The 14,007-nt window shown below is 37.3% G+C and overlaps 1 protein-coding gene across 1 annotated transcript in view; it reads left to right on the forward strand.

Annotated features, from left to right (window-relative positions):
* The window catches only part of LOC129741310 (ATP-binding cassette sub-family G member 1-like), a 50,643-nt gene extending 42,554 nt beyond the window's left edge, over window positions 1-8,089 (forward strand). The window contains exon 7 of the mRNA XM_055733032.1: window positions 7,638-8,089. Within this exon, the coding sequence (XP_055589007.1) occupies window positions 7,638-8,089 (452 nt within the window). The remainder of the gene's footprint in view (window positions 1-7,637) is intronic.
* The last annotated feature ends 5,918 nt before the right edge of the window (window positions 8,090-14,007 follow it).

The following is a 14,007-nucleotide window of genomic DNA, read 5'->3' on the forward strand; positions in this document are numbered from 1 at the left end:
AAAAAAAACCAGAAGTAGTAGGAGGGAAAACAAAACAAAATGAAGTATAAAGTAAACTATAAATGAGGTAACAAATTAAAATAAACAAACAAAAAAAAGCGGTCCGAGATCCGAGAGGAAATCAAAGTGAATAACAAATTTAAACGAAAAAAAACGCTGTTTAATAAGAAGAATACAGAAAAAAGGCATTCTGAAAAGGCAACTACACACACGTACACACAGATTGCGGATGAAGGAAGAGAACTAAATGAAAAATTACCAATAATAACAACACTTATTTATCACAAAAAAAATAAACTGAACGATTTCAGAAGATATTACTTGCGGAGTAGTGGATATCACAGCCTTTTTGAAATTTTTGCCGAAAAAGACTTAAAAAGTGACGGAGAAAACCACTGAAGTTGCACTGAAGTGATATTCCTATAATAATTGTCAAAATTTAAAGCAAATGGATGTATAGCTCTAGTTGTGTCCCATTTCGATGGTTTTTCTGTTATACGAAACATCTAAGCCTTCGAAATATGCCTTAGTTTCCCCAATGACTCCCTGATTCTGTTTGATCTTTTCTCTGGAGCCACCTTTTCAGATTTGTGAACAGATAACAGTCGGTGGGGGCCAAGTCTGAAGAATATAGTGGGTGAGTAGCCAAATCGAATTATAATTATTCCAGTTTGAAGAAAATAGTCTTGCTTTCTCCATCATAGAAATAAGTAGTTTCCTTTCGATCTACCACCTAATCCAATAGGTTATGGGCCAACGGCTTTTTAAGTTCTCTGCAAGTAGTTAACGCTTCTAGAAGATTGTTGAGGATGGACGGAAGTCGGTTCAGCATTGAAAAGCTGAGGAGTTGAGGATATAAGTGCTAGAGGTTCAAGACCGAAATGCTCCTGATTCGAGAGAACCTTCGGAAGTTTGTGAGCGGCGTTACCCCGGACGCTACGGAAGTCTGGAACGAGTTGTTCCAATGTTTGGAAAACGCCAGTCAAGCCATGGACGAGCTAATGAAGGTTCCCGTGGTGATGCCAAGCATGCTCGACTCCTACGACGCGCTCATCACCGCCACTTGAAAGCACATTTGACGGCGAGCTGACGATGGATTTAGTTAATCGAAAATTACTCGACGAGGCACAGAAGCGGTTAAAGAAGGTACGCCCCAGTGAAGCACTTCTCAGAACGGGCCGAAACGAATCCGGAAGGAGGGCTGTATGTAACTTCTGTGGAAAACCGGGTCATTTCAAGCGGAATTGCCCCGAAACACCTGCCCAAGGAGCCTGGTGGAGATGGTACGCTGTTTGGTTCAAGATGCCAAGATGGGTTACCGATTCTGGGCGGAAGCAATTTATACCGCCAAGTATCTGCAGAACACCAAGAATCAAGAATCCTGGAAAAGATGCCGTTCGAATTATGGTTTGGGAAGATGCCGAGCTATGCAGACCTACATCTTTTCGGTTGCACTGCTTCCGTAAAAGTCCCATCGCCGCAGTGGAAGAAGCTGAATCCGAAAGCCGTCAAGCTCACATTCATTGACAAATCAATTGATCACAAGGTGTTTAAGTTTATCGATCCAAGTACTATCCAAGTTAGTTGTGATTAGCCGTGACGTCTGCTTCATCGAGATGGAAGAAGATGGCTTAGCTGAGACGAAAACCTTAGAATACGAGTCGATTTTACTGCCAACGAAGAGCCAGAACCCGCGAACGAAAATGTTTTGTGCGAAGACAATGCATTTTCCGACGATGCAGATCGAGGATTCGACACCAGCACTTACGATACCACGTATGAAATCGAGAGTGATGCCGAACGAACACCGCTGAGACGTTCAACCCGTAGTTAATATCAAAGGTAAAGTTCCTGTTTATTTTCCCAAAACTACCGGTACCGAACCAAAGTCTTACGAAGAAACCATAAACTGTGAAGAATCTGAAATTTGGAAAGTCGCCATGAACGAGAAGATGCAGTCGTTAACCGAAAATGGGACGTCGGAGTTGGTCCCAATGCCGGCCGATCGTAAACCAGTCGGCAACAAATGGATCTTCTGACGCAGGCTGAATGAGAAAAGTGAGGTGATCCGGTACGGTACCAATTACGACGAAGTCTTCGCACCAGTGGTTCGTCAAGTCAAATTTAGGACCTTGGTGACGGTTGCCAGCCAGAAAGGTTTGTTGGTGAAGCACGCAGATGTAAAGACCGTCTACACGACAGCCGCTTGGTTACGAAAAAGATGGTCTGGGCACCGCGTGTCTCTTGAGGAGGAGTTTCTATGGCCTTAAGCAAGCAGGATATGTCTGGAACAAGAAAATGGACAGCGTTCTGAAGCAGCTCGAATTCAAGCAATCGATCAACGATCCTTGTTGTACGTGCACGATAAAAATGGAAAGCGAATCTATCTCGTCGTTTACCTAGACGATATTGTCATAGCTTGTGAAGACGAGAAACTCAATGCTGTGAAGGTTGAAAAACTGGAGGCAAATATGATAGCAATGAATGTCCCTCCTGAGTACACACAGTGGTGTGTATCGTTCTTAAAAAACAGAAAAATACAGCTTCAAGTAGGTGAGACTCTTATGACACGATTTGTAACTCAAGGTTTGTCACAAGGTGATGTGTTGTCACCAACATTGTTCAATGTTTACACATCATGCTTACACAAAATCCGAATTGACGGAGTAATGATGGTCCAATTCGCCGACGACTTCGCTGTCTTGATAGAAGGCAAGACACTAGACGAAGTAAACGCTAGGGGAAATGCCTATCTACACAGGTTCAAAGCAAAAGCGGAAGAACTAAATTTCAAGCTAAATCCACTGAAAACAAAAGGTCTTCTCTTCCTTAACAGCTCCAAAAATCTTGATATCTACGTAGAAAACACGAAACGAATCTGTACGAACTCATCGATATCTAGGAATCACGTTAGACAAGGCACTGGGCTATGGCGCTCATATACGGGGACTAACAAAAAACTTAGCACAAAGATTAAACATAATCAAAGTTATCATCAAAGTGGAATTAGAACAGGAGCACATCCGCAAACTTTAAGACTAGCGTACAATGCTTTCTTCAGAAGTTGCATAGAATATGGCAGTAGCGTGTACGGTTCAGCATGCAAGACGAATCTGGAAAAAATTAACATTTTAAGTAACCAATGTCTCCGAAAAGTAACAGGTTGTACTAAATCAACACCCCTGAACACATTATACGCAATCGCTGGTGAAACACTTGTACACCAACTCGCCGATCAAGAAGCAATTAGAAGACAACCAACATGCCGGTTCCGGGAAACAAACTTTCATCAATCGCCTGGCGCAGTCTCACTTCAACATTCTTAATAACATATCACCTGCAATAAGAAATGTACAGAAAATACAAGTAAATATAAAATCAGAGTTAACAGAAGGTTCATGGAGAAAAAAAGCAACGTACAAAAAGGTACTTAAACAACTTACCCTAAGTCTCATACACGGAAAATGCAAAAACCGACAGATAATATACACGGACGCATCGAGCAACCATGAAACCTGCGGAATAGGAATCATCCATGAAAGAACAAATTACAGAGTAAGTCGTAAACTGGAGAATATGGTCTGTATAATGTCTGCCGAGCTGGAAGCAATTTTCGTGGCTGTACAATACATAAGCATGAAGGATTATTAAATGCCGTAGTCATGACTGACTCTAAATCTGGATGCGAATATCTTAGCAACCACGCTGAAGAACAAGAATGTGACGAAACGACTTTTAAAATTCTACACATAATAGCCGAACTAAACACTACAATCGAATGGATCCCCGGGCATGTGAATGTCAAAAAAAAAATGAAATAGCTGATTCCTTGGCAAAAAGGTCACTAGAGCTGGACCAAATCCACAAAAACCAAAATCTTTATCCACGATGGCTTGAAATTTTTTGAAAACTTGAGCGAAGAAAGTGCACAAAACTGGTACTTAGAATATGCTGCAATAAAGGGGAAAGGTAGTAAGTTCTTTCAACTACAAAATAATATTCCACATAAACCCTGGTATCATAATTTAAACACCAGTAACTTCGAAACCCGAACTCTGAATCGCATCTTCTCCGGTCACGACTACTCTCGTTACTGGCTTTGGAAGACGAAACAAACAGATGATTGCATCTGCGACACCTGCGACGTGATAGAAAATTCGGAACATCTACTATTTCACTGCGTAAAACATCACCAAGTAAGGCAAAAATATGAATTGGATAAATTTCGCAATATCAGCCAGATATTTACAACAAAAAACACAGAGGTATGTATGTATGTATGTATGTATGGTTCCCCCATCGGTAGCAAGGTCCTGCCTATGGCTGTGTGGCTTGGCCTTCGAATTTCTTCTAGGGCTTCCACGGTCCGATGGTTCGTCGAAGGAAGGCATCCAACCCTCAAAAACTTACAAAGGCCGGCTACCCGTGCCGCTTGCAATAATTTCTTTGGGTTAACCCCAGATGCATTCCTTCTAAAATATATGCATAATTATACATATATGAAAGAAAATGTAATTGTAAGGAAAATTGAAAACATAATGGATATAAAATCAATAAACAATACCAATAGAATTAAGATAAAACAAGGAAAAAATAATGCAAATAATAAGTTTTGTTATTTGAAAAGGATACAGTAATGAATACATCATTTCACTAGTACAGCGATGTTAGATGCGCTAGACTTGCGGCGAAGGAGCAGTAATAGGTCAACTTTAAAAAAAAAAGTGTTTATGTTGATTTTTTCAGACTTTCTACTATGCTTTAACATTCTTAAGGAATATTCAAATCTTTTCGAAGATGCATTTACGATAAAAGGTCAAGAAAAAGTGAAAACCGAAAAACTGTGTTTATTATAGTTCGATCTTTTCAAGAATTTCATTCTACGAAAGGGATCAAGAAAACCAGCAGATGAAAATTTATTTAATATTGAATTTTAAGAGATCAATTAATAAATATTTTTTGTAGATGATACTTAGCTTCGATTTCCAATTCGGATCTTCTAAAAACTCCTTGTTGCAAAACACCCATAATATAACACAAAATCACAGTTTGAACATAACTACTTTCGTCATTGCAATTTTGTCGGCAATCGCAGTAGGCCAGCAAACACACGTACAGTGAGGGGCAAAATAAAGTGTCAAAATTATTTTTTTTCAATTTCTTTTATTTTTCTGGTTAAAATTCAACGAAAACAAATCGTAATCATTTTTAAAATATTGTTTATTATGTTCTTTTCAATTTTTGTTAATGTTGCGCTGGAAAAAAAAGAAAGTTTTTCTGATAGATAAAAAACAGTTAATATTCCAAAAAAAAAACAGGGGCAAAATAAAGTGTCCAAATCAGTACAGCTTCAAATAATTCAAACTGAAGGCAAACAAGAACGATTTAATAATGGGTATGGCCTCCTTCAGCCTTCAACACCTCCTGCAAGCGCTTCGGCACACTTTCAACAAGGTTGTGCAAGTGTTGTGGGTCGAGTTCCTCCCACGCATGCTCCAGGGCATCAAAATAAGTACTTTTATTTGTCACACCAGTCTTATCAATCAGAGCATCGAGGATGGCCCACAGATTTTCGATGGGGTTCAGATCAGGACTTTGTGAAGGCCATTCAAGGGGTTTGATGTGGCAGGAACGGGAAAATGACCTCATCAGATTGGCCGTATGCTTCGGATCGTTATTCTGCTGTAAAACGAAGCGCTCTCCGAGGCCCGTCTTGATGAGGGATACCTCGAGGTTTTCCGGCTGGACATTGCAATATGACTCAGCTGTCATGGTTCCATCAATTTTTACCAAATTTTTACCACCCCACCCCAAGAAAAGCACCCCCACACCATCACGTTACTTCCTCCGTGCTTGACTGTTCCTTGGATATGGCGGTCTTGGAGCTCCTCACCCGACTTGCGCCACATATGATCCCGCTTCTTCCGGTTGAATAGCTCAAATTTGGATTCGTCGGCCCACAACAATGTTTTCCTCTGAATCAAAGCAATCGAAAGATTCCTTTTAATTCAACCACGGTAAATGAAAAGTTCAGATACCGGTATTTCGATAGCAACTTACTATCTTCTTCAGTAAGCGTTTTCGATTGGTATCGAGCACGGAGCAACGGAGGAAGTAACGTGATGGTGTGGGGGTGCTTTTCTTGGGGTGGGGTGAGCAATTTGGTAAAAATTGACGGAATCATGACAGCTGAGTCATATTGCAATATCCTGCCGGAAAACCTCGAGGTATCCCTCATCAAGACGGGCCTCGGAGAGCGCTTCGTTTTACAGCAGAATAACGATCCGAAGCATACGGCCAATCTGATGAGGTCATTTTCCCGTTCCTGCCACATCAAACCCCTTGAATGGCCTTCACAAAGTCCTGATCTGAACCCCATCGAAAATCTGTGGGCCATCCTCGATGCTCTGATTGATAAGACTGGTGTGACAAATTAAAAATACTTATTTTGATGCCATGGAGCATGCGTGGGAGGAACTCGACCCACAACACTTGCACAACCTTGTTGAAAGTGTGCCGAAGCGCTTGCAGGAGGTGTTGAAGGCTGAAGGAGGCCATACCCATTATTAAATCGTTCTTGTTTGCCTTCAGTTTGAATTATTTGAAGCTGTACTGATCTGGACACTTTATTTTGCCCCTTTTTTTTTTGGAATATTAACTGTTTTTTATCTATCAGAAAAACTTTCTTTTTTTTCCAGCGCAACATTAACAAAAATTGAAAAGAACATAATAAACAATATTTTAAAAATGATTACGATGTGTTTTCGTTGAATTTTAACCAGAAAAATAAAAGAAATTGAAAAAAAATAATTTGGACACTTTATTTTGCCCCTCACTGTATAAAGCTACATGGTGCACGAACTGCACGAAACTCTCCGCATCCACACGAAACATATAATTTTGCACACACACTAGCAACATGCATCCCTCCCGTACGCGCATCATTGTATCGCATTTTTCTTGCTTGCGTTAATTTCAAATCACCGTATCGCATTTTTATAATTTTTTGCGTTAATTTCAAACCGAACACCTCCATCATTCTTTTCACTAGACTTTTGAAATACTTTCGTTTTAATAAAGTAACTTCTATCCACAATTTGCACTTCGCACACATTATTTTCCTTGACACTTGTACGTAAAATTCACATATCTTTAAGATTTGGACTGAATTTTGAATCGAAAGAGACCCGGCGATATTTTGCGACTATTTAGTAGCGATTATTTATGATTTAACACCGTTTCAAAATCAATTTGAAAATGTGCTTTAAACTATACAAAATTGCCCGAGATAACACCGACGCTTAACAAACACGAAAAGTGAACCTCACTCGACGAGAGCACGATTGGAACTTGATTTACAACAAAAAACAAAACAAAAAAGTAGTAGCCTACTTTAAGGAATCCAAACTCGAAATTTAAGGTCGAACGTTCTCTGTCTCTGAAAAACCACACACACAAGAAGGGAAGTCCATAACAGACTATAAACAAAACATCGTTGGCAATATAGCAAACAAAGCTGTGCCAAAATACCCCGCTGACTGAGGAAAATCAGTCAGCAAAAGAAAGAAGAAGACGAGAAACAGTATGCAGATTGATCCAATCGTTAAACCGTTTCTTCACTACAACATCCCTGGCAGATATTCGCCATTTCCTGGGAATCCAAGTTCAGCGTGACGAAGTCGGGTTTACTTTCAGCCAGAAAAGTTACATCAAGAAACTTTTAGAGAGATTTGGAATGGATCAAGCGAAGACGTCGAAAATTCCTTTGGATCCTGGCCACCAACAGCAAAAGGAGGAGACGGAGAAGATGCCCAACAACCAACAGTATGCCAGCTTAATCGGTGGTTTGTTTTATGTAGCAGTGAATACTCGACCGGACAAAGCTGTGAGTGTATCGACCTTTGGTCGATCTGCTAGCAGTCCCAGCCAAGCGGATTGGAACGAGGCGAAACGGATTCTGCGATACCTCAAGCACACTGTGGACCATCAACTAGTCCTTGGACCGAATGACCAGAAGCTACCAGCCTACGTGGATGCGGATTGGGCAGGAGACGCAAAAACCAGTCCAATTCTGGTTACATTTTCCTGATGGGTGACGGTCCGATTTGTTGGGGCTCGAGGAAGCAGAAGTGTGTTGCCCTAAGTAGCACCGAAGCCGAGTTCATCAGCTTTGCAGAATGTTGTAAGGAACTTTTGTGGATTGATCGTTTGCTACAAGATTTCCACATGATCCGATCAAAGCCGATTACGATTCATTTCCGAGATGCTGCTGGAATACATCCGTCGATGATCAAGCAAGCCTTGGACTTGGAATAGTTAAAAAATAAGTTTGAGTGAAAATAAAATTTGGTCTCACTTTGTCAATCATAGAAACAAGTTGTTTCTCTTCGATCTACTGCCTAGTCCAATACCCGAACACCATCAGGACGTTGTTGTTCATCGCACGCCGCCCTGACATGGAGAACAGAAGCGAAAACATGTGCTTCGATCCATCCATGTATCAATGTATAGATCAAGGCAAAATGGGCCTATCGACTTTGCATCTTCTAGACAATAATATGGTGCGGGACAAATGGTCTTGTACGGCAAAAAGTTTTCTCATGACACGCTCTCGCCTCATTTTCAACACCTTTCATGCTTCCTAATCTAATCTATCCATCAGTAGTTTTCATTACTTTCTTTTGATATTCTTTCTATAAGAATGTATAATCTACCGAAATGCCAAAAATCATAAAATCTGATGACATTGGTTATGTTATTTGATTTATACAAATTAAATGGCCAATGTGTTTATGTCTAACGTGTATTTTATTTAAAAATCATGGAAATAGCATCACATCTTTAGGCTTTTCTTACAGAAAGGTATAGCTATCGGTCGATTTGAAAGATCATTAATTATGGGTCTTAGACATACCTTTATCGGATCCGCTCGACGAGTTTTGACGATGTCTGTGTATTTATGTGTACTTTAGTGTGAATTTCGTACCCTTCGTTCAATAACGAAAAAAATCCTTTTTTATAGTACATAAAAATTATCATCCCAAAACAAAGCGTATCCATTTGGCTGGCTAGCAACGTCCAACAATCACTTATCAAGATGATCGTAAATATGACGCCAAATTACACATGACTTCGAAATCGAAATAAGAATAATCAATCATTGGGACATCATTCCTACATCGCATGGTACGATAGCGATTGTAACTTCGATACTTCGGCCAACGCTATATTCGCAGGCAAAGGTTGCTTTGGAAGGAGAATACGACATAAGGGACGCTTGCGGACAAAGCACACTATCTCAATTTCTTTCAAGTCGCTCGTGTTTATGTCGTTCCTAGACATGCCATTCGAGAAGTTGAGTTGGTGTGCATCGTCCGGATCATACGTTCAAAGAAACGAGTTGAAACCGACCGAGATAATCAGCACATCAAAACCTAACAACAAAAATGGCAAAAATGATGAAAATGACTAAATTGAAAAAAAACTACAAAACTGACAAAAATGAATAAATTTCAGGAATGGAACGCCCAACCTTTGAATATATAAATTTAAAATATGGATTCTTAATCGGTACAATCATCGTCACCAGATTTTAGATCTATATTCAAAATATAATTCTGAATCTTATCTTCTTTTTTAAGATAAGTTAACCACCGTGTAATTGATTTTTGTAAAAAATTTTTCGGCATATCGGTGAAAATGTATATACTTGGAAAAAGAATATCAGAAATGAAAATTTATAAAGATGGATAGAAATATAGAAAAGTTAGGAGAAAATTTACAGATGTAAAAAAAAAGCGAAAGAGCATTTTTGCGAGGGTAGGGTAGGGTCTAACGGGTAAAAAAAACACCATTTTCACGATTTTTTCTAGAGCTATCGTTCAAACAAATGTATTAAAAATTTTTGTATTGTACAAAGCATTGTTAAAAGAATATTTAGTAATTTTTTCGTAGAAAAATATTAAAAAATGAGCCGGTGAAGGAGCACTTTCGAGGATGCCTTTTAGAAAACAGGATTTGCGGTGGACACTGTATTTCAGCACAGAATCATCTGAAGTCAAAAAATGAGAGCAAAATATTTTTAAAAGATGTGTTTCTGGACCCCAACGTTTTTATTTAACTTAAAATTGTTTTTACGAAATTTTTGTGGCTGTTTGAAGTAAAAACTACGATTTTTCTCGAAAAAAATCCGCCATTTTTTATCTGTAAAATCTCCCCAAAGTAAAAAAAACAAAAAAAGAAAAACGTTGGGGTCTGGTATTTTATATGTAGAAAATATGTTCCAAATTTGAAAAAAACGGATAAGTAGTTTTCAAATGACGATGTCCACGAACTTTAAAAATGTGCTTTCGAGAAAAACGCGTTTGAAGTTTCTGCTCTTGCTTTCTTGCAGTATTAGATAGGAGGAGATAAAGGCCTATAACTTCTACAGTTTTGCTACAATTGACTTGAAAATTTGACACAACATTCTTGAAATGTTTTACAATAAGAAAATAAAAAAATCGATTTTTTGAAAGTGTTAGACCCTACCCCCCCCCCCCCCCCCCCCCCCAAAACGTACACCATGCTTTACCCCGCAACATTTTTATTTAGGAAAAGAAAGGCCGGGATAGAGGTGTCACTCACTACCTTAACCTATGCAATGAAATTTTGTTGGTCTGAAGCTTACATGTGGTGAACACGTTTAATCCGGACGGGCGGAATCTAATGTTCCCAATTTTAAATTTTAAATGGAATGCATAATTGTGAATTCCAAATCTATATTTGAGTATTTAATATTAATCTGATTTCTTAGCTAAATACTGATGATTCTTTTTTTTTGTACGATTTTTTAACAAGGAATTAACCTGCTGTTTTCACACTAAACTATGATTCTTAATTATGATTCTGCATCTAAATTTAAATCCTAATTACTGAATCTAGATCTTTCTAGATTCTAGATCTGAATTCTAACCATGAATTTTAATCTGAATTCTGAATATAAATTCTCTATCGGTATTCGGAATCCAATTCACAGTGTTAACAATTGAAAAAAATACAAATTAACTTTAGCTCTTTAAAAATTAAAATAAAGAATATACCATCAAGTCACCATTCACCGCCCAGACACCATTTACCGCCCAAAATCACCCTTTTGTGTGTATTTCGAAAAAACTGGAATTTTTTCTCCAAAAATAAGATCTGTGTTCTGTGTCGGCATCATTGTTCGACCATTTCACTGAAAAATCATCACTTAATTATGCTAACTATAGCCAGAAATAAAATATTTGGTTTTTCGTTTCCGGTCAAATTATTGAATTCGACGCCTGTTAGCGAACTAAGCATAACTGTGCTCCTAGGGAAAAAAAGGGTTTTGTTTACTAAATAGTACCTATTTGTCCTACAATCGACTTGAAACGATAGTTTGATTTTTGTAGAATAGATTTGCATCGGAAAATTTTCGATTTTTTCAATAGTTGTTGTTTTTTGAAGCGTTTAGTGATGGGCGGTAATTGGTGTATAAATAAAAGTGTGGATTCCTAATTACCGGTCACGCACAATTTCTTTGTTTTAAACGCATGTATTGTGTCAAAAGTGTAAATTGTAAGAAGCATTTAGTTTGATTACGTTAGAAAATGATGTTTTATAGCTGAAAGTAACCGATTACTTGAGGCTGTTTGCCGGGAATCATCATTTTGTCAGTCAACGCACTTTGTAAAAATTTGTACAAAATTTGCGGGAAAGATTTCACAAAATGTATTCTCTCAAGATCCAAAATATGGTTTTGACAGCTCGTTACATGGACAATATTAAAAAGAACAGTTTCCGTGTTGTTAGATAGTTTTTCCTTAAGAAAACATTATCGATACCCGAAAAAGTCGAGTGGGCGGTAATAGGGCCAGTTGAACACCTCAACGTTTAGTTAATTATTTTTAAAAGTGTACATTTTTCGCATTCCACTAAATTTTTTATTTAAAGAAGAGCAGTTTTGAGATGTATTGGAAAAGAAAGCGAATAAAAATCTGCCGTCGTTTTTTGAATACACATGTTTGAAGTTGAAAAACCGCTTAACTGGGCGGTAGATGGTGACATGATGGTACATGAGAAAAAATTGATTCGAATTCTTTGCTACATTATATTTTCAATCATAATTCTGAATCTGAATCATTTTCAGTTTAAACATAGCTACGGACCCCAAAAAATGCATCTCTAAGGAAACTGAGGTTTAAAATTAAAAGCACCGATAAACAGTTTCAAGTCAAACATCTTTTGAAATACAGTAACAAAATTGACAAAAACGACAACAACAACAAAAAATGACAAAATTGAAAAAAATACAAACTTGAAAAGAAATTCATTGCTTTTGTCATTTTGACAAAATTGATACAATTCTGTCATTTATGTAAATTATGGCAGTTTTATCAATTTTGATTTTTTTTTTCAATTTTGATAATGAATAATAATTTTGATAATTTTGTCAATTTAGTTAATTTTGTTAATTTTGCTAATTTGGTAAGTTTCCAAAAAAAAAATCGATATAGTCAAATTTGTCAAGTTGTTTATTTTCATTTTTTTTTTTCATTTCATTTGATCTTTTTAATGCCCTCAGTTAAGTCGCTTATTCCCAACCAGATGTATCATATCTTCTTTAAGTAGAGGTTTCTTGGATTTTCAAAATGTCACCGTTAGCTGAAAGGACATCAGATGATTGATCGCGTAATTGCTTATTTTTATATCGAGTTAGATGAATGGCTAATTTTTGCCAAATGTCATCAAAATAGTTCCCAACAAGAACGATGATTTTTAACCTTAAGCATACACTACTTTCTACGACACGTATACACACGGCCGGGTCTGAACGATTTTTTGAAAAACTTGTAAAAAAAAGGAAAATCTGAACAGAAACTAGCTGTACCTGTGACTTCTCAAGTTCAAAATCAGGAACAAAATTAAAAATTCTGGAAAAAAATTTGTACTTGCGTGTATTGGTAAAATACACCAATAAAATACATCTAGTTAAAAAGTCTCCAGTTTAAAATTTATTTATTTATTAATGTCTTTGACCTAGGCATTATTGTCAAACATACAAGGGGAAAAAGAAAAAAAAATGTTGAAATTTAAAGTTTTTATCGAATTACAACTCAGCAGTGTTCAATTCGTATTTAGCAAATAACACAAAGATTACAATTTCCAAAAAGACATTTGATTTTTTTTTTAATTTTATATAGCAAAAAATCTGAATAAACCCGGGTAAAATCCGGGAAGTTTAAAAACATGTGGCCATCCCGGTCAGATTTAAATTTTCTCGAATTCTTTATTTGGTTTATGCGCAAGTCTGGATATATAAAAAAATTGGAATAAACGATAATCAAAAATACACGGATACATCTAAAATGATTTGCTGAAAACATAAGTTTTTAATGTTTTTGAAGCATTTTCAACATTACTTTTGGATATTTTATAAATTATCCAACATCAGTTAAAAAATTTGGCAATTCTTTTCTTGAATATTTAAAAAAAAATTAAATATTCGGCCTATTTGACCGAATACCTAGCTCAACTATTCGGTGATCCGAATATTCGGCTTAACGGTTTTTTTGGGGTATTTGGCGCTGAATATTCGGCCGCCCGAATATTCGGTACATCTCTAGAAAAAAAAGTGATCAATATTACCCCGGATTACGGTAATTGTAACTTTTCTCTGACATTAGATAAAAGGTTGAAAAAATCAACAAACACTCGTCTTAATAAATTTTTAATTTTAATGTTGCTTCGTCTCTTGCACATGTTCGCAATTCGCTAACTGATAAAATTTTCACTGTAGATACGCCTGGTGAGAATAACCCTTACGTTTTCAAATTCATTCTTATCTGAACTTCGAGTTGGCCACTCCAGAGCCTGAATATTTCCCTCGGAGGACTTTTTTTTTTCTCAAGGGATTTTAAGCATCACTGGCTTATTCATCCCGATCCCTCGGAGGACCATTCGATAGTCTTCATAGAAATAAAAATGTTGCTGCGAAAAGTT

The sequence above is a fragment of the Uranotaenia lowii genome, chromosome 2, assembly GCF_029784155.1.
Source record: "Uranotaenia lowii strain MFRU-FL chromosome 2, ASM2978415v1, whole genome shotgun sequence".
Lineage (NCBI taxonomy): Eukaryota > Metazoa > Arthropoda > Insecta > Diptera > Culicidae > Uranotaenia > Uranotaenia lowii.